The sequence below is a fragment of the Grampus griseus genome (genome assembly GCF_964374135.1).
Source record: "Grampus griseus genome assembly, chromosome: 14".
Classification (NCBI taxonomy): Eukaryota; Metazoa; Chordata; class Mammalia; order Artiodactyla; family Delphinidae; genus Grampus; species Grampus griseus.
Genome location: NC_139008.1, coordinates 36,882,206 through 36,905,079, shown reverse-complemented (window position 1 = coordinate 36,905,079; position 22,874 = coordinate 36,882,206). Strand labels below are relative to the sequence as shown.

The 22,874-nt window shown below is 49.5% G+C and overlaps 1 protein-coding gene across 1 annotated transcript; it reads left to right on the top strand.

The window, feature by feature from the left end:
- Positions 1-9,922: 9,922 nt before the first annotated feature.
- Positions 9,923-17,457, top strand: FLYWCH2 (FLYWCH family member 2). The gene is made up of 3 exons (XM_082671051.1): positions 9,923-10,052; positions 15,543-15,974; positions 17,154-17,457. The coding sequence occupies exons 2-3, from the start codon at positions 15,644-15,646 to the stop codon at positions 17,255-17,257; spliced, it is 435 nt and encodes a 144-aa protein (XP_082527177.1). The 5' UTR covers positions 9,923-10,052; positions 15,543-15,643; the 3' UTR covers positions 17,258-17,457.
- Positions 17,458-22,874: the final 5,417 nt, after the last annotated feature.

The window sequence follows — 22,874 nt, the reverse complement described above, 5'->3', positions numbered from 1 at the left end:
AAGGGGCGCAGCGTGGCTAAAAAAAAAAAAAAAAGTTACGGGTTTATCATGAAGGACATGGCTGAGGAACAGCCAGATGGAAGAGATGCACTAGACAAGGTATGAGGGAAGGGGCGAGGAGCTTCCATGCCCTCTCTGGGTGCACCAACCTCCCAGCACCTCTGGGTGTTCACCAACCCGGAAGCTCTCCAAATCCCATAGTTCACGGATGTGTATGGAGGGTTCATCACATGGGCGTGACTGATCATTAACTCAATCTCCAGCCCTTGTTCCCTCCCCAGAGGATGGGGCTGAAAGTTCTAGGTTTCTAATCAAGCCTTGGTCTTTCTGGTGGCAGCCCTCATCCTGAACCTAACCACCCAGAGCCACCACATTAGAACAAACGACACTCCTGTCACCCGGGAAATTCCAAGGGATTTGGGAGCTCTGTGTCCGGAACCACAGGCAGAGATCAAATATACTGTATAATTCTCTTTTTTAAAAAATAAATTTATTTATTTTATTATTTTATTTTATTTTATTATTTTATTTTATTTATTTATTGTTTCTGGCTGCGTTGAGTCTTCATTGCTGCGTGTGGACTTTTCTCTGGTCACGGCGAGCGGGGGCTACTCTTCACTGCGGTTCGCGGGTTCACGGGCTTACGGGCTTCTCATCGTGGTAGCTCCTCTCGTTGAGGAGCAGGAGCTCTGGGTGCGCGGGCTTCAGTAGTTGTGGCATGTGGGCTCAGTAGTTGTGGCTCGCGGGCTCTAGAGAGCAGGCTCAGTAGTCGTGGCACACAGGCTTAGTTGCTCCGTGCTGTGCGGGATCTTCCCGGACCAGGGATTGAACCCGTGTCCCCTACACTGGCAGGCGGATTCTCAACCATTGCACCACTAGGGAAGCCCTACTGTATATTTCTTGTTATGTCACAGGACCTCATACTCCTGGGCCCCCTCTACCTGGAAAACCAGCCACTAGGTAGGGTCCCTGAGGTTTCCCATTCCTGTGGTCCTTGACCCAAAAGGGGACAGTGGGACCTCCAGCATCACCTTCCCCTGGTGACCTCTTTTCCAGCCTTCACTGCCTCAGTCATTTTCAGTTCATAAGACCGTCCACACAGAAGAGAAATTTTACAAAGTAAACGTAAAGTAAAAGTACAGTCTTTCCGTCCCATTGCCCCCAATTACAGTTCTCATTTCTGGTGGATTGGACCTTGTCCCTCTGGATGTTTTGGTGCAGAGACAATCCGAAGTAGGTGTATCTGTTCTCTGGGGCTGCCACAATAAACCACCACGAACTGTGTGTCTTTTCTTTTCTTTTTTTTTTTGGAACAAGGAATAACAATTTGAATCAGAAAGCTAGCAGACCCAGAAGATGGCAGACAAGCATCTAAAAAACAAAACAAAACAAAACCAAACATTTTACCTCAGTCCAAATTCCGACTCCTTTTATAGAGAAGAGAGGAAGAGGAGAGGCCCACTGTGGCGCCCACCAGTGGCTGAGCGGGGGTTGCTAGAGCAGCGAGGCTGCTATAGCTGGCGCCTGCCCCGCCCCTATTACAATTCTTCTCCCTCTCCCTCTTACACGCTGTTAGATGCCTTTTCCCCAGGGGCTCAGACTCACCCTCCTGGAATTCAGGCTTCAGGTCATGATTCGGAGCCATTTACAAGCGATTCGCCGCCTCCTCCTTCTCCTCACCCCCGACTACTGCCCCCTGCTCTCTATCCCACCCAGTTCCGCGTCAGGCTCCCCGTCAGGCACGGCCAGCTCTACATCCTGGGCCCGATTTGCCAGCTCTGCATCCTGGGCCCGATTTACCAGCGCCCGCAGATCTCACAGCATCGCGACCCGCGCAGCCGCCGCTCCAGCCAATGAACTTTGTGTCTCAAAACAACAGAATTTTATTCTCTCACTTCTGGAGTTCAGAAGTCCAAAATCTGGTTGTCACTCCCTCTGAAAGTTCTAGGGGAGGATCCTTCCCTGCCTCTTCCAGCTTCTGGTGGGTCCAGCATTCCTTGGCTTATGGACACGTTACTCCAATCTCTGCTTCCATCTTCACATGGCCTTCTTGCCTGTGTCTCTCTGTGTGTCTGTGTCCCCATCCCCTTTCTTTGCCCTTAGAAAGACACCAGTCACTGGATTTACAGCCCACCCTAAATCCATGATGATTTCCGCTTGATATCCTTAACTTTTTACGTCTGCAAAGACCTTATTTCCAAATAAGGTCACATTCACAACTACTGGGGATTAAGACTTGAATGCATCTTTTGGGGGACACAATTGTACATTTTTTTATACACAAGTGATATCATATAATAAATGTGTATATTTCTACAATAAAGTGTGGAGAAGACACATTTCTCTAACCACAAACTAGAATTTTTAAAACTTTGTCTTTTGAAATAATCTTATATTTAGAGAAAAGCTGAAAAAAAAGTATAGAGTTTTCCCATATATCCTCCACCCAGCTTTCCCTAATGTTAGCATCTTACATAACCATAGTAATCAACCATAGAAAAGAACATTGATACAATCCCATTAACTAAAGCCCTCAAATTTCACCAGATTTTCCACTAATGTCCTTCTCGGGTCCAGGATCTAACCCAGGATCCCAAATGTATTTCTCTGTCATGTCTCCTTAGCCTCCTCCAATCAGTGACAACCATCTAGAATATTTGTACAGCCATTAGTAATTTAAAATGTATGTATGATCCAAATTTTCATTAGTTCTACTTTATTTTAAAAATATGAACCATGGAGGGACTTCCCTGGTGTGCCAGTGGTTAAGAATCATCCTGCCAATGCAGGGGACACGGGTTCGAGCCCTGGTCCAGGAAGATCCCACATGCCATGGAGCAACTAAGCCCATGTGCCACAACTACTGAAGCCCGTGCGCCTGGAGCCCGTGTTCCACAAGAGAAGCCAATGCAATGAGAAGCCCACGCACCACAATGAAGAGTAGCCCCTGCTTGCCACAACTACAGAAAAGCCCGCGCGCAGCAACGAAGACCCAACACAGTCCCAAAGCAGCCAAAAATAAATTAATCAATTAAAAAAAATTTTAATTTTCAAGCTACTAAAGAAAAAGAGATAAAGTTTCAAGATATATTTATCCCAGGATTGAAACTGAAACTGAATACTTTGGAAATGAGAACCACCATCTCCTGTGGATACATGTGCCTAAGCATAGGGCACATTTGTAATTTGATTCCAATGGTACACTCGCTGGAGTACACATCCCTTCCTCACCTATGTAAAGGCCACTTCAACACTTACACCATCTGGTTGAAAAATGTACAGACAGTGAAGCCAGTATCCACTAACGCCAATGAGGGCAGGATCAGTACAAAACATATCAGTGATCTTTGCAAGTACTGTTTAAACAATGATTTTAATGTGAAAGAAGTTATGAATATAGGCAGAAAATGCGTGTCTAGAATCAAGGAACAAAAGATATTTTAGTTTCACTTTTTGGTATTTAAAATGAAATTATAGGGGTGGGATAGGGAGAGTGGGAGGGAGACACAAGAGGGAGGAGATATGGGGATACATGTATATGTATAGCTGATTCACTTTGTTATAAAGCAGAAACTAACACACCATTGTAAAGCAATTATACTCCTATAAAGTTTAAAATCTTAAAAACTAAAGTGAAATTATATAAAGTAACTGAAATTATGGCTATGGATATACAAACCATTCTGAGGGAGCAGTTTTAATATATATGCCACTTTTTAAAAAAATTAATTAATTTATTTATTTTTGGCTGTGTTGGGTCTTCGTTGCTGCGCGGGGGCTTTCTCTATTTGCGGCGAGCAGGGGCTACTCTTCGTTGCGGTGGGCGGGCTTCTCATTGCGGTGGCTTCTCTTGTGGGGCACGGGCTCTAGGCACACAGGCTTCAGTAGTTGTGGAACGTGGGCTTAGTTGCTCCGTGGCATGTGGGATCTTCCAGGACCAGGGCTCGAACCCGTGTCCCTTGCATTGGCAGGCGGATTCTTAACCACTTTGCCACCAGGGAAGCCCCTATATGCCACTTCTTGATCCTTCATTTTTTATCTTTGTTTGTTTGTTTGTTTTGGCCGCATGGTTTGTGGGATCTTAATTCCCCAGCCAGGGACTGAACATGGGCCCTCGGCAGTGAAAGCCCTGAATCCTAACCACTAGACGACCAGGGAACTCCCAATATTCACCATTTTAGAGTGTACAATTTTGTGGCTTTTAGTATATTTACAACGCTGTGCAACCATCATCATTATCTAATCACAGAACATTGTCATTACCCCAAAAGAAACCCAGTCCCCTTTTAGCAGTCACTCCCCATTTCCCCCCAAATCTCCCAGCCACCGGCAATCACTAATCTACTTTGTCTCTATAGATTTGCCTGTCCTGGGCATTTCACATGAATGGAATCATGCAGTATTTGTCCTTTTGTGTCTGGCTTCTTTCACCAGAGTATGGTCTCCCAGGTTCCTTCGCGGTGTAGCAGATATCTGTATTTTGTCTCTTATTATGGCTGAACAATATTGCATTGCAGGGATAGCCCACATTTATTTATCCAGTCATCATTAGATGGACATCCGAGTTACGTCATATTTGTTTCACTGTTATGAATAATTCAAAAAGCCTTGAAGCTAAATCCGTGTCGCCTCAGCATAGGCCAAGGAGTGAAATTGCGATGAAACAACTATGTCAGAAGGATAAACAGGAGGTCTTCTAGTTATTCGGTAACGGGGGGTGGGGGAGGGGAGACCAGACAAAACACCCCTTCGCTCTGTGCACACGACCTCTGTGCTTTTCCTCGGTCAACGTGGAGAGCGGATTACGATCTCACCCATGTTTCCCGCCGTGGACAATGTATGGCTGATGCTCCTGGCGGCCGGGAGGCGGCGCGCGCGGACGCCGTCGGGTCCAGTGGACCCCGGAAGCCCACCCAGGCCCTTTTGAGACCTGGGCATCGGCTCTAATTTGCCTTCTGCAGGGGTGGCGGGGAGGGTGGCGTTTGGGCCAGGAAGGATTCCTCAGCAATGACCCGGCATTTGGCCCGCTATCCGAAGAATGCGGTGACATCCTTACTCCACCCCGAATTCCAACATAAATCGCAATACAAATTGCAGGCCCCCCTTTCGATCTCCTTCCTTCCTTCCTTCCTTCCTTCCTCCCTCCCTCCCTCCCTTCCTTCCTTCCTTCTTTCTTTCACAACGCTTTTTACAAAATCAATTTTCTTGAAATATAGTTGACATAGGATAAAAATTTCCCTTTGGAAATGTACATTTGCCATATACAAATATAACCACTGCCCCAATCGAGAAATGGAACATTTCCATAATCCAAAACATTCCCTCAGATAGCACAAACTATTGATATATAGCAAGGTATATAACTTTAAACAAACTATATAACTTGATCGCTTATTATATCTATTTTATTATGTCTCCTCCATTGACCCTACAATATGGGTTCCTGGAGAGCAGGATCTTTATTTTGTTCACTGAGGTTCCCAAGTTCACAGTGCCGAGTAAATAGTAGCTATTGAACACACATTTGTTGAATAAATAAATTCCAGGGGACTTCACTGGCAGTGCAGTGGTTAAGACTCCGTGCTTCCACCTTCCACTGCAGGGGGCACAGGTTCGATCCCTGGTTTGGGGGGCAATGAGAAACTTAATTTTCAATCAATTAAAATTAGAGACAAGTCCCTAAGCAGTATCAGTATTTTGAAACGATTTGATAATATATATTAAAAATTTATTTATTTATTAATTTATTTATTATTTATTATTATTTATTTATTTATTATTTATTCCAAAACATGAGAGAATCAAGTGGAAAGGGAGAAATTATCAAACCTTTAGAAAAAGGTAAAAGCAAATGCTATGAGTTGAATTATGTCCCCACCCCCCCCCACCCAAAGAAGTTTAAGTCCTAATCCCCAGTGCCTGTGAATGTGACCTTGTTTAGAAACAGGGTCTTTGCCGATGATTGAGTTAGGTGAAGTCATTAGGGTGGACACAACCCAAACGACAGGTGTCCTTTTAAAAAGGGGAAATCTGAACACGGAAATGCACACGGGGAGAACACTGTGTGCAGACAAAGCAGAGATCAGGGTAATGCACCTGGAAGCCAAGGAGAGAGGCCTGGAACAGATTCTCCCTCCCAGCCCTCAGAAGGAGCCCACCCAGTCCACACCTTGATCTCAAACTTCTGGCTTCCAGAACTGCCAGGAAAAATTTTCTGTTGTTTAAGCCACTCAGTTTGTGATACCTTGTTCAGCATCTCTGACAAACTAATACAGAAACTATCCAGTATTTATTCAAGTAAGTATGGGAAGAACTTGCTTAGGATAATTTTAAAAAACAGAGAAACTCAAATTGGAAAAGACCACTAGATGCAGCTGTGTAGGGAATTCCCTGGTGGTCCAGTGGTTAGGACTCTGTGCTTTCACTGCCAAGGACACGGGTTCAATCCCTGGTCGGGAAACTAAGATCCCACAAGCTGCGAGGTGCCGCCAAAAAATAAACAAACAAACAAACAAACAAATAAATAAAGATTCAGATGTGTAAACACACACACCTATCATACACCTATTTTCCCAACCTCCTCCCCCACCAAGTGTAAATAATAAAATATTTCCATCACATGTGGAACACTAGGGTTAATCTGAGTTCAATAAAAATGTTTCTTAAATCAGTAAGAAAAAGATGAACAAGCTAATAGAAAAATGAAAGTGCAGCTGTTCTCAAGGTGTGTTCTGGTGGCCCCTGGGGGTTCCCAAAGACTTTTCAGAAGGTCCATGATTATTTTCATAGTAATACTGAGACAATGTTTGCCTTTTTCACTGTGATGACTTTGCACTGATGATGCAGAAGCAATGGTGACTCTTAGTGTGAATCAAGGCAGTGACACCAAACTGACAGAATTTATTGCCAATGATAAAATTCTAAGTCTTCTGGCAAAAAGTACAATTTTGGAAAACTTGTATGCCACCTTTAGCTTCACAGCTTCCCAATATTGCCAGACTTTTGTGTTGAGATTGGTGGCAGTATTAATGAATGTTATACATTTTATTTATACTGTATAATGAGATGTGTCAACATTTGCAAGATCTGTATAAGTCAATGAACAAATATTTTTGAAAAGACCAACACATGATTTATGAAATCACATGAGGGTAAAAGAGTCTTTCAAAATGCACGACAGATCAATGGATTTTCATGTAATAGAACACAAAAAGCTCACTGATATCGTCTCAGATTCCATGTTGCAACTAACCTTCAAAAAACTACCATGTTTTGAGTGTTGGTGTAGTATCAAAGAAGAATATCTACAATTATCTGAAAAGGATATTAAAATATTCCTTCCTTTTCCAGTTTTTTATGTGTGAGGCTAAATTTTCTTCACGTACTTCAACCAAAGCAGCGTATCCCAATAGAGTGAAGGCAGACACAGATATGCAAACCCAGCTGTCTTTTCTCAAACGTGATATTAAATAGATTTTTTTCTTCTTTTTTTGGCCATACCACACGGGATCTTAGTTCCGCGACCAGGGATTGAACCCGGGTCCCCTGCGGTGGAAGTGAGGAGTCTTAACCACTGGACAACCAGGGAAGTCCCCAAACAGATTTTTTTTTTTTAATGTAGAACATTGCCACTCTTCTCACTCATTTTTGGTTTGAAGATACAGTTATGCAGTGAATTTATTATTGCTATTTTAAATTCTCATGTTAAATTTCTGATATTGTAAATATTGATAGATGTAACCTACATAACCAAAAGCTCTTCAAGCTGCTCAATAATTTAAAGAGTATAATCACTCTTTAAAGGGGTCCTGAGACCAAAAAGCCTGAGAACCGCTGGACTACGGAATATAAATGTTGGAACCCACGACCCACAGGATAATACTCTGTGAATTCTCACAATGACTCCATGAGGTGAGTGATGTTATTATACCCATTTATCAGATGAGAAAACTGAGAGACAGGGGAAGCAGTTGCTTGTCACACAGCAAGCTAACACCAGAGCTGGGATTTGAACACAGGCATCTGACTCCAAGCTTGTGCACTTCCTTGGGGACAATCTGGCAACATGTTTAAAAAGTTCTTATGGACTTCCCTGGTGACACAGTGGTTAAGAATCCGCCTGCCAATGCGGGGGACAAGGGTTTGATCCCTGGTTCAGGAAGATCCCATATGCTGCAACTAAGCCCGTGTGCCACAACTGGTGTGCTTGTGCTCTAGAGCTTGTGAGCCACAACTACTGAGCCCTCGTGCCACAACTACTGAAGCCCACGTGCCTAGAGCCCATGTTCTGCAAAAGGAGAAGCCACCGCAATGAGAAGCCCGCGCACCACAACCAAGAGTAGCCCCCGCTCGCAACAACTAGAGAAAGCCCGCGCGCAGCAACGAAGAACCAATGCAGACAAAAATGAATAAATAAAAATAAATAATTTTTTAAAAAACTTATCAAAAATAAAATAAAAAGCTCTTAAGACATTTGCCTTCTTTTACTATTTTTTGAAATTTCAAGAAAGGGGATAATCAGATGTCAGGAATTTAGATACAAAGATATTTATAACGTAATAAAATTAGAAACAACCAGTAGTCAGTGGATTATTAATAGATAATGGCAAATAAATTCATGAAGGCCTTTGAATGACTCTGAAGAATACCCAGGAAATGACCTGGCCCCTGGAGAAAGGATTGGAGTTCGGTGGAAGCCGTGGCTGCTGAACCGAGGGTGGTGATCAGGGATCTGCAGAGCCAGGGCGGCGGTGGCGGGGTGAGGCGGGGGAGGAGGGAGCTAGGAGCCTTTGTAGAGGCAGTTGCAGGTTCTGCTGATATTTGGACTTGAGGAGGAGGATACAGGAGAACGCGGGAGAACTGGAGGACACGGCGGATGCAGAAGATGCGGAGAACGTGGGAAATGCCTGAAGTCCAGGTCAGGCAGGCCTCATGGCACCTGGACCTGCACCTGCTGGGAGCCCAGGAGCAGCTTTAGAGCAAGAGAAAGAAAGGAGGAGAAGAAGAGGGGTGTCCGGGGAGTGACGTTTTCTAGAGAGCAGCAGCGTCTTCATTCTGCCAACGTTAGGACGCGCAGCTAAAAGAGTGGGGGCTCTAGCGGGGCGAAGGGGGACGGGGGGAGGGCTGCGGAGGGTCGCAGTGAGCGGAGGGCCCGGGGCGCCGTGCAGGAAGGGTGGCGGGTGAGAGGCAGGGCGGGTGTCAGCTCGGAGGATGCTGGGCCACTCTGATCGCCACCCGCCAAGTGTCCAGGAAAGCAGCCCCCAGGCTCCGCAGCTCCCCGTGCGGGAGCAATCCCGGTCTCCACCGCCCAGGGTAGTCAGAGAATCAGTGTGCAGTGACTGTGTGCTGTGAGTGCGGGCTGGACCGATGGGCGAAGGCCGGGATGATGGACGAGGTCTGCACCTGTGGCGGGGGAGGGTCGGGGAGCACCAATAACGAGGGAGGGGCCAATAGCAAGGGCTGGACCGAGGGTCGGGGAGGGACCAATGGCAAAAATGCTGCGCCCTCAGGGATGCTGGGCGGAGCGGAATCAGTAGCTTTGATGAGCATACTGAAAGTTCTTCCCTCTGCTCGCTCAGAAGAACGACGGAGACGATCGAGGCCTTTAAACAAATGCTGTGACTTCCTCTACGTGGAGCCGAGGTCAAACACTGGGGGAGGCCGTGTGGTCTCAGTTAAACCCACCCCCTCTTGTCCTGGCAGAGCCCCGCCCAAAACTCGAAGTCTGGCCACTGGAAGGCTGAACCCCGCCCCCCGGGGGCCACCGCCCAATAACGGCATGGTCCTGCCCCCTCGCGAGCCCTGGCTCCGCCCCCGCGCGGGATTGGTCAGGCCGCCAGTTCTGCCCCGCTAGGGGAAGACCCGGAGAAATGGAGTTAGCCCAAGGAATGGGCCCCCCACAAGCCCTCTGCGCATGCTCGCTCCGTGACCCCAGCTTGAGGTGACTGCCCGAACCCAGACCGGGGCCCCAGGCACGGAGGCTGAGGGACCTGCCGCGGCTCGGTCTCCGGAGAGGGAGGGCCCCGCTGCCGTCGCCGCCCGGCCGGTGCCCGGTGAGGACGGGCCCCAGCGGATTGGGGAGGGTCTCGGGTCCCTGCCGGGCTCCTCTGGGGATCCCCAAGGGCTGCTGATGCTGGGGGGTGCCCCCCAGCTCTGCATCCCGGCGCTCAGGCCGCCTCCTTGTCCTTCACCAGCGATTCAGCTCTTCTCCTCGCTCGTCCTTCCCCAACCCACCCTACCCCAGGACTGAGCTCTCACACCCCAAGTCAGGGAGCCCCACATTGGTCTGCCTTTCCTTGACCGTGTCCGCCCCGCCCAGTACTGCCCCCGCGCTGCACCCATCCCCAGTCCCGTCCCATCCTTGTGGCTCTAGAGATGCTCGCAGGGATGGCAGTTGGAGGTCTGAGATGTTGGGGCGGGGGAGGCACTCCGGAGGCTTAGGAGGTGGCGGTAATGATGCGAGAGGAGAGAGGCGGGGAGCAGGGGCCATTTGGGCGCAGCATAGACAGGTCTTAGGACAAATTGCAGTGGGTAAGGAGAAGTAAAAGTAACTAAGATTCCAAGCCATGGTGATTAGGGTAAGGAGGTGCCATTACATGAAATTCCCACTTTGGGGAAGCTGTTCCCTGCACACTATAGAGTAGCAGTTCTTGACCCATTCTGGGTCTTACTGCTGCTTTGAAAATCTCCCTGTAAGGATGTGTACCTGCATATCTAAGTGGGTCCATCATCCCACCAGCAGCCCTCCAAGAACCACATGAGACAGCGATTATAGAAGGGGCATCTGTCAGTATCACCGGTAACTTAAAGACTTCACCCTTGCCTGCCTGCCTGCCTGCCTGCTCTTGAGAGCCCCTGCGAAGTTCACCACTACTCCCATTACATAGGTGAAACCAGCCCAGAGAGTGTAAGGGGTTGGCCTCTTAGCTGAGAATGCAGGTGTTGGTGGACATTGATGGTATATTTCTTTCCCATACATATGAAGGTAATGGTAATTCTGTTAATCCATCATCAGTTTCCAGGCAATGATCCTGGCTTTCTTTTTTTTTTGGCCACGCCATTTGTGGGATTTTAGTTCCCCAATCAGGGATCGAACCTGCACCCTCGGCAGTGAGAGCAGGGAGTTCTAACCACTGGACCGCCAGGTAATTCCCATGATCCTGGCTTTCAGAACCTCACCATCAAGGGATTGGACCTTGTATTAGTTACCTACTGCTGCCATAACAAATTACCACAAATTTAGTGGATTAAAACAACACAGCTTTGTAAAAGTCATGCAGTGCTGGAGGTCAGAGGTCTGACACGGGCCTCACTGGGTTAAAATCAAGGTGTGGGCAGGGCTGTAACCCTTCCAGGGGACTCTAGGAGAGACAGTCTGTTTCTTTGTCTTTTCTAGAGGCCTCCAGCATTCCTTGGCTCATATCCCCCTCCCTCCACCTTCAATGCCAGCAACATTGAATCTCTCCTCTCGCTGACCCTGCCTGCATCATCACACCACTCTTTCTGACTCTTCTACCTGTGTTTCCTGCTTTTTAGGATCGTTGTGATTGTGATGGAACCACCTGGACAATCCAAGATAATCTCCTAGTTTAGTAACCTTCATGCCATCTGCAAACTTAATTCCCCCTTTGCCATGTAAGGTAACATATTTACAGGTTCCAGGGATCAGGACCTAGACAGCTTTAGCGATGGGCAGCAGGGAGGCATTATTCTGCCTCCCAAGGTGTCTAAGAGGCTCCTGCCAGTTCTTAACATTGTGTGGTTTGGGGTTTACACTGAGCCATCTTACAATATCATGACAGCTGGCTAGGATAAATGGGTGACTGGAGACCCATAGCAATATCAAACCATCCGACTGGGGATGCAGGTGGAGGGTGTAAAGTGAGTGAAGTAAGGTAAACTATTAAGCCTTTTGATCTTTTTAATTCATTTCTGCTTCACTTCTAAAAATTCTGTTAATTCAATGAACTTTTATTGAGTAAAAATTTAATTTTCAAAATAGATAAATAGCTTAAATAAATAAATAAATAGCTTAAAATAGCTGCCTGTCAACTCTTCCATTCACATCTCAAAAATAAATTGCTAGAAGGTTAGGGATGAATCCAGAAAAGAGACTGATCCAGCCTGAGGAACTGTCCACCCCTGTACATGGAGTGGTGGAAAAACAGTTCAGCTATAAACTAGAAATTAGAAACTTCTTAAACAGAGGGCCCATGGCATCATCCATTTTTCACAAAGTATCAAATCAAATAGGGTAATGGTAAAAAAAAAAAAAATGTAGATTCTCAGGTCCCTCTCCAGACCCACTGAGAAAGAAGTCTGGGGGTGGAGGGGTCCAGAACTGTGCATTTTTAACAAGAATTCTGGGTGATTCTTAGGTATCATGAAGTGGGGAAACCACTGATTATAGACTTAATTTCTCTTTTCTCAATACGTAAGTTTTATTGAGATAATTTACATACCATGCAATTCACTCACTCACAATGTACAATTCAATGGCTTTTAGTAAATTCACCAAGTTGTGCAGCCATCACCACAATCAGTTTTAGAACTTTTTCATCACCCCAGAAACCCCATACATACTAGTATTCACTCCTCACTCTTCTGGTCCCCATCCCTCCCACCCCCAGCCCTAGACAATCACAAATCTACTTTCTGTCTCTATGGATTTTTCTACTCTATAGATTTTCTATAGACTCCAGGTCATTTTATAGAAATGGAGTGTATAATATGTGATCTTTCATGACTGGCTTCTTTCACTTAGCTAATCTTTCCAAGGTTCACCCATGTCGTGGCATGAATTTTTTTAATTATCAAATAATATTCCATTGTGTGGATACATCACATTTATTCATTTATCTGTTGATAGATATTTGGGCTGTTTCACTTTCTGGCATCTATGAATAATGCTGCTGCAAATATTCATGTACAAGTTTTTATGTAGACATCAGTTTCCATTTCTCTTGGGGATACACTTAGGAGTGGAATTGCTGGATCATATGGTAATTCTATGTTTAACCTTTTGAGAAATCATCAGACTGTTTTCCAAAGTGGCTGCACTATTTACATCCCCACCAGCAGGGTATGAGGGTTCCATTTTCTCCTCATCCTCACCAACACTTGTTATTGTCTGGTTTTTTTGTTTTGTTTTATTAGATCCATTCTAGTAGTGTGAAATAGTATCTCATTATAGTTTGATCTGCATTTCCCTCATGACTAATGATGTTGAACATCTTGTGCTTACTGGCCACTTGTATATTTTCTTTGGAGAAAGTCCTATTCAGATCCTTTGCCCATTTTAAAAATTGAGTTATTTGTCTTTTTATTACTGAGTTATGTGTTCTTTATAAATTCTAGATACAAGTCCCTTATCGGATGTATGATCTGCAAAAATGTTCTCCCATCCTATGGGCTGCCTTTTAATTCTCTTGATGGTGTCCTTTGACTCACAAAAGTTTTAAATTTTGATGAAGTCAAATTTTTGTGTTTCTTTTTTGGTTACCTGTACTTTTAGTGTCGTACTGAAGAAAGCTTTGCCTAATCCAAGGTCAGGAAGATTTACTCGTTTCTTATTTTTTTTAAGAGTTTTATCACTAGCTCTCATAATTAAGTCTATGGTCATTTAGAGTTAATTATTTTTATGATGTGAGAAAGGGGTCCAACCTCCTGGAGTTTCATTCCTGGACCACAGAGGTGTGGGCTGCTGGCCAGTGTTGTACACCAGGCCAGTCAGGGTATGGGGGCAGGGTCCTGTGGGTGGGGCTTCCCACCATAACCCTTTCCTGCCCAGAGTGGTTCTCTGGGTTGGGGGGGGGTAGGCAGTGTCTCTTCTGCTGGGCCCCATGTCCCCCCAGGTCCCAGGTACCACCATGTTGCCTGCCCTGTGAGGCAGGATGGGCAGAGCTGGGAAGGACCACATGGGAGGAGTAGGGGTTAGCTTATCCAGGGGCTGGACCAGGGACAGGAGGGATAATGAGACATCAATCCCAGGGGTGCCTGTGGTCAGGTGACTTGCTACCAGGAAGCATTTACCTGAGGCTACACCCCCTGGAGGTGGGGGTCCTCCTCTGTCGCAGTTGGGAGATCTCTGCTTTCGTGTCTAGTTGTCTGGTCTCTGCTTTCATGTCTAGTTGACTGAGAAGGGGAGCTTGCAGGGGGCAAGGCACCCCAACCATGCACTGGCCTTGTACCTCAGGCTCCTCTCATGGATGAAGGGGTCTTCGAAGACTTTTGGGTGCGGGGCATGGACACCTCAAGCCATGTGCATTGGAGGCGCCCAGAGAAACACAACTAAAAGCCATGTTGGAGAAACAGGTCTAGGGGGCCAAGTAAGAGTGTACGGGCCTTGGTGCTGCCTGAGTCCTGGACAGGGAGGGTGAGATGTCTGCCAAGGCGGCAATCTTGTTTCTGGGCCAAACTGGAAACTGAGAAAGACCCCGCCATCTGCCCACCACCCAATCACCCCCAACAGACAAAACAGCTAGCCCACACTGATGCCCCAGAGCCCCGGTCTCCAGGCCAGCGCTGCCCCTGTCATCCATTTTTTTCTTTTCTTTTTTTTTTTGGCCATGCCATGTGGCTTGTGGGATCTTAGTTCCCTGACCAGACATTGAACCCGGGCCCCCGGCAGTGAAAGTGCAGAGTCCTAATCATTGGACCACCAGGGAATTCCCTGTCATCCATCCTTTCTGCTTCTCCGGACCAGAAGCCAGGGAGCCCTCAGTGACCACAGATTCTCTGGACACCTCCACAGCCCTGTCCCCACTCAGCTGAGGCAGAGCCAGCACCAGCTCAGACACAAGGTCACTGCCCTCGTGGGGTCCTAGTGTCCCCTAGCACTGGGTGCCCTGGGGCCTCTGGCCTGGGATGGGGGCTGGATCTAGTTGTAAATCTGGAGAGCTCTGCCTCCCAGGGCCCAGCCCATGTTCCTGGTGACACAGTGTCAGGGTGAAGGGCACCGGGCATTCTGGGAGTATCAGTGACCTGAGCTCCTGTCCCCAAAGTACTTTTCCCTGAAGACTGGTGCTCAGGAAGATGGGTGTCCATTATCCTGGACAAGGTACCCCAGGTGCTGTACGGGCGGGCTCTGGACCCACCTTTACTGGACTCCCAGCTCTGCCTTCATGGCTGCATGCCTCAGTGTCCTCATCTGTAACCTGGGTCAATGAGAAAGATCAACTTTCAATAACATGGGGCTGAAGGTTAAGTGGAAAAACCTGTGGAAGCACTTCACCCTGTGCTCAGCACCTGTGGGCCTGGATTCCTAGTAACTTAGCTGTCAGCACCTTGGTCACCCCAGTAGCCCCTTGAGAGCCCTGTTTTGGGCACATTTTGTAGATGGGAAAGTGAGGTTTGGCTGGGAGAGGTGACGGACCCAAGGCTACCAAGAGAGCAGAAGCACCAGCCCAGGGTTCTCTGGCTCCATTCAGGTCCTTTCCTGGGGGCACCGAGGCAGCCCCATCTGCCCCAACCTCCAGCCCAGATTCTTCCTGAACCCAGGCCTAAGGGCACCTCCACTAATGGGATTTTGCCTCCTGCCTTAGGACGGAGCCCTTGAACTGCTGGGTTCCTTCCAGGGAGGTGGAGGAGAAATCCATCTGCTGGGGCCTGAGCGTGGCCTGGGGGCCAGGCCATCGGTCCCAGAATGCCCCTGCCCGAGCCCAGTGAGCAGGAGGGCGAGAGCGTGAAGGCCGGCCAGGAGCCCTCCCCTGAGTCCCCTGAGCCGGGCACAGATGTCGTCCCCGCAGCCCCCAGGAAGCCCAGAAAGTTCTCCAAACTGGTGCTGCTGACAGCCTCCAAGGACAGTGCCAAAGTGGCGGGGGCCAAGCGCAAAGGAGTGCACTGCATCATGTCCCTGGGGGTGCCCGGCCCCGCCACCCTTGCCAAAGCCCTCCTCAAGATCCATCCCGAGGCTCAGCGGGCCATCGAGGCCGCCCCCCAGGAGCCTGAGCAAAAACGCAGCAAGCTGGACACAGGTGAGGCCCCAGCCCAGCGAGCAGGGCGGGAGCAAGACCTTCCTGGGGCCGAAGTCCCCTGTCACCTGGGCAGCCAGGGGGACAGCAGGCTCGGCTGGCTCAGGGGAGTATGTGTGTGCTGTGAACATTTCTGCGTGCATCTGTCTACATTATCTCAGTGTGAATCTCTGCGTGTCTATAGGCCTCCGTGTGTGTGTGCGCGCGCGCGTGTGTTTCTCTAAGGTTCTGTCTCCCTATGTGTGTATTTGCCTAGGAGAGTAAGTTTGTGTGGGTTCTTATATGTCTGTGTTCCTGGGCCTATTTCTCTCCGTGTCTACTCTTATGTGTTTTTCATGAGATAGGGGCATCCCCAGCCACAAGCCTAGAGTTCTCAGGGGACCTGAGGGACCCCCTCAGGCTCCATCGCCTGCTGGAGTCAGGGACCCCAGAGCCTGGAGGCCCCTCTGCAGTGGGCCTGGCTCACCCTTGAGCCCTTCCACCAGCCTGTTCTGCTCCAAGTGCCTCCTCATGTCCACCTGCCTCTGCCCAGTGCAGAGAGGGTTCTGTCCTCAGTACCTGTGTGGAGGCAGGGCTCAGAAGGGCCAAGTCACCACCCTGAGGCCACCAGCTAGCTCACTGCAAAGGATGGGGGGGCCCCCTCTGGCTCAGAGCCCATTCTTCCAGCTGAGCTGGATGGGACAGGCCATTTCTACCCCAGCTGAGACCTCTGCTCACTTCTCAGATCAGGCAGGCTCTGGGGCCATATGGACCCCACCCCATATGGCACCTTTGTGAGAATCAGGACAAAGTCACCCTTCCTCAGATGGAGAGATGAAGAGCGTAACAAGGGCTGCAGCTTGGCCCCATGGGCTCCCCTGGGCAGATGCTCATGGGCAGTCAACACCTCTCAACCTGCCTCTCTGTCTTTACCTCCAGACCTGTCCACGGCCCTCCCCACCTCCTGCCCCGTCCTGGGCCAGGCAGCGGGGAGGGAGCAGCAGCTTCCTGATGCTCAGCCCAGATTTGGCCCAAAGTTTCCTGGAAACAGGCTCTGTGTCCCTGGGCCAGTGGCCTTTGGGAGCATGTCTCTGGAGTCAGCAATCCCTGCCCCTGCTCTGGCAGCTGGGACCCCCAGGTTTGCCCCCCACCCCTTCCCCCTTTTCCTTTGACAACAGCCTGACCCATCCCCTTCTCTTCCAGACGGAAAAGAAGATGGAAGGTTGGCAGGACAGCCTGTCCCCAGTCCCTTGGTGGATGGGGAGGAGTCCACCATGGGCCCCATCGTGTCCAGGGAGGACCCGTAGCCCTGACAACTGAGGGTGCATCCTGGCTGGGTCAGTGAACTTGGCTGCAACTTCTACACGTTCCACTGGGCTTCTGCCTGCGGCCCAGCCGCTGACTGATTTTCACTTTCAACGTTGTAATCTTTTTCTGATCAAGCATAATTTACTTTTGTAAGCAGAAAAAAAAATTAAAAAGAGAATAAAAGAAGCTGTACACTAGATCCCACCACGGGTAGGTTTTTAAAATTCCATGATTCTGGGTCCTTTGAGGTCCCAGCTCCAATCCCCACCCCCCTGCTCCTGAGCCTCCCCAACTCCCACCAGCCCTTACCTGGCCCTGCTCCAGGGCTTCCTGGCCTGGGCCATCTCTCAGGCCCAGGAGGGCTCTCCAGCGGCCTCCATCCCCCAGGGCCTCCTCAGCCTGGAAAACCCGACAACTGACTCAGAGACTAGGTGGAGTCTCTGAGGTTTCCACTTTCTGCTGCCTTTGGTGTCCAGCCCTGAACCCCTGGGAAGCCAATCCTGCCCCTCCCTGGCTCTCCTTCCAGGGCTAGTTCCCAGGAGGCCTCAGCCTGCTTCTTCCTGCTGGACCCTCATAAAGGCCACCTCCTCCAGGGAGCCACACAGGACTGACAGCCCCTGTGCACAAGGGCCCTGATGTCCACGGCAGCCCAAGGTTCTGCTGAGGAGGTGAGCCTGCGGTGTGAGGGGGCACGCCTGACAGAAGTGTATTGTGCCCCTGCCATGTTCCTTCTGGGTGGTTTGGGGGCTGAGGGAGATTCCTGGGAGCCTGAGCCCCTCCTCAGGTCCCCTGGGTGCTGCCCTGCTGGAGGGAAAGATGAAGAAACACTGTTCCCCTCCTTCAACCATAAGTCGGGGTCCCCTGAGAAAAGGCATCGGCCTCAAGTTGCTTCAGCCCACGTGTTCCTCATCATTTGAAAACTGCCTTTGGGCAAAAGGAAATGGATTACTTTTTAAAAGTAGAGTTTAGAGGACTTATGTTTTCAAACATTTTCCAAATTTAATCAGTATCTGTTGACTCCCTCTTGGGAAAAGTGAGTTACACAGCACATCCGCAGCGCCCAACTCTCCATTTTGCTGTTATTTTTACAGCATAGTTGTCTGTAACAATTATATTCTGTAACCATAACTTGAAAAGTTGTTTTGTCTGAATTCTATATTTAAATAGATTCCCATCCCCCACAAGATTTCTCCTTTCCTGAGGCTCTGAGTCATCCTGGAGGGCTGGTTCTGTCAGTTGAGGAGACTGCCTGAGGGCTTGCTCTGGTTTAACATTTGATGGTGGAGGAGGCATGGAGTAGAGGAGGTGGGGAGAGGGACTGGCCAGCCTCGACCCCTGCCACTCATCCTGGACTCCAGGCAGTCCTGGCCTGGGCAGGGTCACTGCAGGCATCCACTCCCCTGCATTTTGCTGTGGCACCATCGACCCCTTCTGCAGCTGCCATGGGAGCCTGGGGCGGGGGTGGCACTTGGGTCCCCAGTGAGGGGGCCTGGTTGACTAGGTGGCCCCTGGAGGCTGGGTGGGGGCACAGGAAGGGTGCACCTCCCTCCGGGGGCTCAAGCGGCCTGTGGTGCCTGTCATTTGCCAGGAGGGTGGGAAGCCACTGCCAAGCCAGGCAGGGAGCTCATACACTGGATCCGGAGGTGTTAAGCTTTTCTTATTTTTTAAATTTTGAAACATTTCAAACTTCCATAAAAGTTGAAGGAACATGCAGGCAACACCACATATCCCTCACCTAGATTCACCCTCCCTCTCCCTCCTAGTCCTGCCGCTTTCTTGCCTCATCACTTCTTGAGGACCTTAATGTCTGCTACACAGGACCTAGTGGTAAACAGGTCACAACCCCAGCCTCCCAGAGGTAGACAGGAGACACAGGACTTCCTGCTGATGAGTCCATGAAATCTGGGGCTAAGGGCTGCCCAGGAGAGGACCAGGAGCTCCTCAGCATATGACAGGTGCCTGAGGAAGCCCTGTGGAGGGAGCTGAAAGGTGAAGAGGGCGGGCTTAGGAGGAGTGAGCCCAGACGGAGTAGGACAGGAAGGCCACGAGGCAGGAATGGTTGGCAGAGGCTACTGGCCCAGGGCCTTGAGGCCACAGGTGGGTTCCAGGCTCATCACGGGTAGTAGGAGGTTGGGACGGATTTATGCAGAGGAGGAATGTGATCAGTGTCGTTTTACAAAACTCCCTTGGTGCCCTGAGGAGAACAGACTGGAGGGGGTCCCAAGTGGGAGTGGAGAGGCTGGTGAGGGCACCACCACAGCCCGGGGGAGAGCAAAGGGAGGGGAGATGGGAGATTCTAGAAGGGGACTGAGAAGGGCTCAGTGTAGGCCTCTTTTGGGGGACAGTGTTTGAGGGAAGACTGGCCTGCCCAGCCCGGGATGACAGTGCCATCCACCAGGAGGAGAATCCAAGGGGAGAAGGCAGCTGGGGGCAAGTGGCCTTCCAGTTCACACAGTTGGCATCCTGCTGGACGGGTGTGTTCCTGTTGGTCAAGAGTGGTTCCCACCAGTGTCAACGGAGCAGAAATCCCTCAGAAGTGGCAGATTGATACAAGTTCTGAGTCTCTGCACTCAGTGAGTGGGTGGGTGGGGGCATTAATTATGATGGGGATAAAAAGTAAATAGGATGACTACTGTACACTTATTTTTTAAATATTTATTTATTTGGCTGCACCGGGTCTTAGTTGCAGCACATGGGCTCCTTAGTTGTGGCATGAATGTGGGATCTAGTTCCCCAACCAGGGATAGAACCCAGGCTCCCTGCGTTGGGAGCGCAGCGTCTTATCCACTACGCCACCAGGGAAGTCCCTACACTTACTTTAAAAAAATATCTTGCATTGGTCTTTCCTTCAAGCTAAAAAACAAACAAAAAAAGGTAATTCATGTTCATGAAAATAAACAGAAAATACTGATTATGAAAAAATATTACAAAATCTACAATAATTCCACCATCTAGAGATAAGTCTATGATAAATATTTTTTATATTCAGAAAATTGGGGTGATAAAGTGCCTTTTTTTTTTTTTTTTTTTTTTGCCGCACTGCGTGGCTTGCGGGATTTTAGTTCTCGACCAGGGATCAAACCCCGACCCCGGCAGTGAAAGCACGGAGTCCTAACCACTGGACCACCAGGGAATTCCCTATTTTTTTCTTAATGTATTACAAATGTCTCTCCAGCGTCCATTTTACAACGTACCACTACAGGGGTGGATCATTTATCCAACCAGTCCTGATTGTTGGACGTATCCGTTGTTTCCAGGTTGGCAACAATCCTTTCAAAAGCCTTGGGTGAGATTCCTGCACACGGATTGGACACAGCCACTATCATTCCACCCGCGGCCCGTGAATACCCGGCTCTCAGGCATCCTTGCAAACATCCGGTAATATCATTAAGAAGAAAATATTTAAAAAAAGAAGAAGAAGAAAATATTGATAACGCCCCCCGCTTCATCTTGTATGCACAACCTCTGCGTGCTTTTTCCTGGGGGTTGCATTTTCCTTGGTTAGCTTGGAGAGCTGGTCCAGGCACGCCCCCGTTCCCCCAGCCGCCGCCAGGCTCAGTGTGGCTGATTCTCCTGGAGGCCGGGAGGAGGCGCGCGCGGACGCCGTCAGGCCCAGCAGATTCCGGACGCCCACCCAGGCCCTTTGAGGCCCGGGCACCGGCTCTAACTTGCCTTCTGCAGGGGCCAGGGATGATTCCTCAGTGACAATCCGGCAGATGGCCGGCTATCCGAAGAACGCGGGTGAGATCCGTACTCCTCGTCATCCTCAGACACTCCAACACAAGTCGCAGCCCCTCCTCCTCCCAGTCTGATTGCCCCACAGCAAGTACCTCTTCTAAGAGCCCATGTGACTCATTGTTTATTATTATCTATTGCTTCTCCCCAACCCACCCCCCATAACGTAAGCTCAACGCCACCACGGCAGGGGTTTTTGTGGACTTGGGCTCCTAAGGTGCCCAGGGTGGAGACCTGGCAGGGGAGCGGGCGGAGAGGCGCAGGGTGCGGATGGGGTACGGCACTCGGAGCCCAGGCAGGGGCAGAGGTGCGGGGATCCAGAGCGCGCAGTCGGAGTTGGGCGGAGCGTAGGTGCGAGAGGAAGGCGCGGAGGATGAGGCAGTGGGAGGCGGAGGACTGAAAACAAGGATGGGAAAGGGGGCGGGAGAACGCGGGAAGGAGGGGATTCGACGGAGGATGCGGAGAACGTGGAAATGCGGAGCGGGCGGGGGACCAGGGCAGGAGGGCCCCATGGGACCTGAACCTGCACCTGCCTGGAGCCCAGGGGCAGGGGGGCGGCGGGGACTTCCAGCAGCAGCTTTAGAGCGAGAGGAGGAAGGCGGAGGGGAGGGGTGTCAGGGTAGTGGCGTTTTCTAGAGAGGAGCAGCGTCTTCACTCTGCCAACTGGGAGACTGGGGGCTCCGGCTGGGCAAAGGAGGGTGGGCGGAGGGAGGAGTCCGCGGGGCTGCGGAGGGTCGCGGTGAGCGGAGGGCCCGGGGCGCCCTGCAGGAGGGGAGGAGGGGGCGTCGTCGCGCCTGGGCAGGCGAGAGGCAGGGAGGGTGTCCGCTCGGAGGATGCTGGGCCGCTCCGGTCGCCACCCGCCAAGTGTCCAGGAAAGCAGTCCCCAGGCCCCGCAGCTCCCCGCGCCAGAACAATCCCGGTCCCCACCGCGCAGGGTGATCAGAGAATAAGTGTGCAGTGATTGTGCGCTGTGAGTGGGGGCTGGACCTATGGGCGAGGGCTGGATAGATGGGCAAGGGTTGGACCAGTGCAGAAAAAGATGCTTTCCCCGCACGGAATCCCCTCAAAGGGGCAGATTTTTTTTTTCTGACGTTTTATTTTGACATAATTTCACACCTACAGAAAAACTGCAAGTGTACAAAGCATGCCCATATACTTTTCACCCAGGTTCCCCAAAAGTTAGGAATAAAGCCAGCCACAGCAGCAATAGTGAAATTTAGAAACGTGTCCACAACTGCTGAGCCCGCGTGCCGCAACTACTGAAGCCCACGCTCCTAGAGCCCGTGTTCCGCAACAAGAGAAGCCACCACGATGAGAAGCCCGCACACCACAATGAAGCGTGGCCCTCACTCGCCACAACTAGAGAAAGCCCTCACGCAGCAACGAAGACCCAACGCATCCAAAACTAAATTAATTAATTTAAAAAATGCTTAAAAATTTTTTTTCTTCAAATTGAGTTGGAGGATTCTTCTGGTTAGAAAATCTATATCAGATCATGTGATCTGAAAAACGTTTAAATGTTTCCCCTGAATTTATATGATGTATTATGATGGAAAAAAATGAGATCTGGGCATCTTATAAAATACATTTGCCTGTAAAAAAAAAGAAACTAGTGTCTAATAGGAAAATAACTAAACTATGTAGCCAGCCATATGTAAATACGGTTATAATATGGGGGCGGTGAGTTTTACAATATACAGTTAGGTGGAAAAAGCAGGAATACTTGAAAATAATTGCCATGGAGTGTGTTTGCAATGATGTAAAATTTAAAAGAAGATTCATTTTCAAAAAGATTGACAAGAAAGATGACAACTAGAAACTCAAGAGACCCAAAATGAAAGGGAAAGAACGAAGTTGGAGAATTCACACTCTCTGATTTCA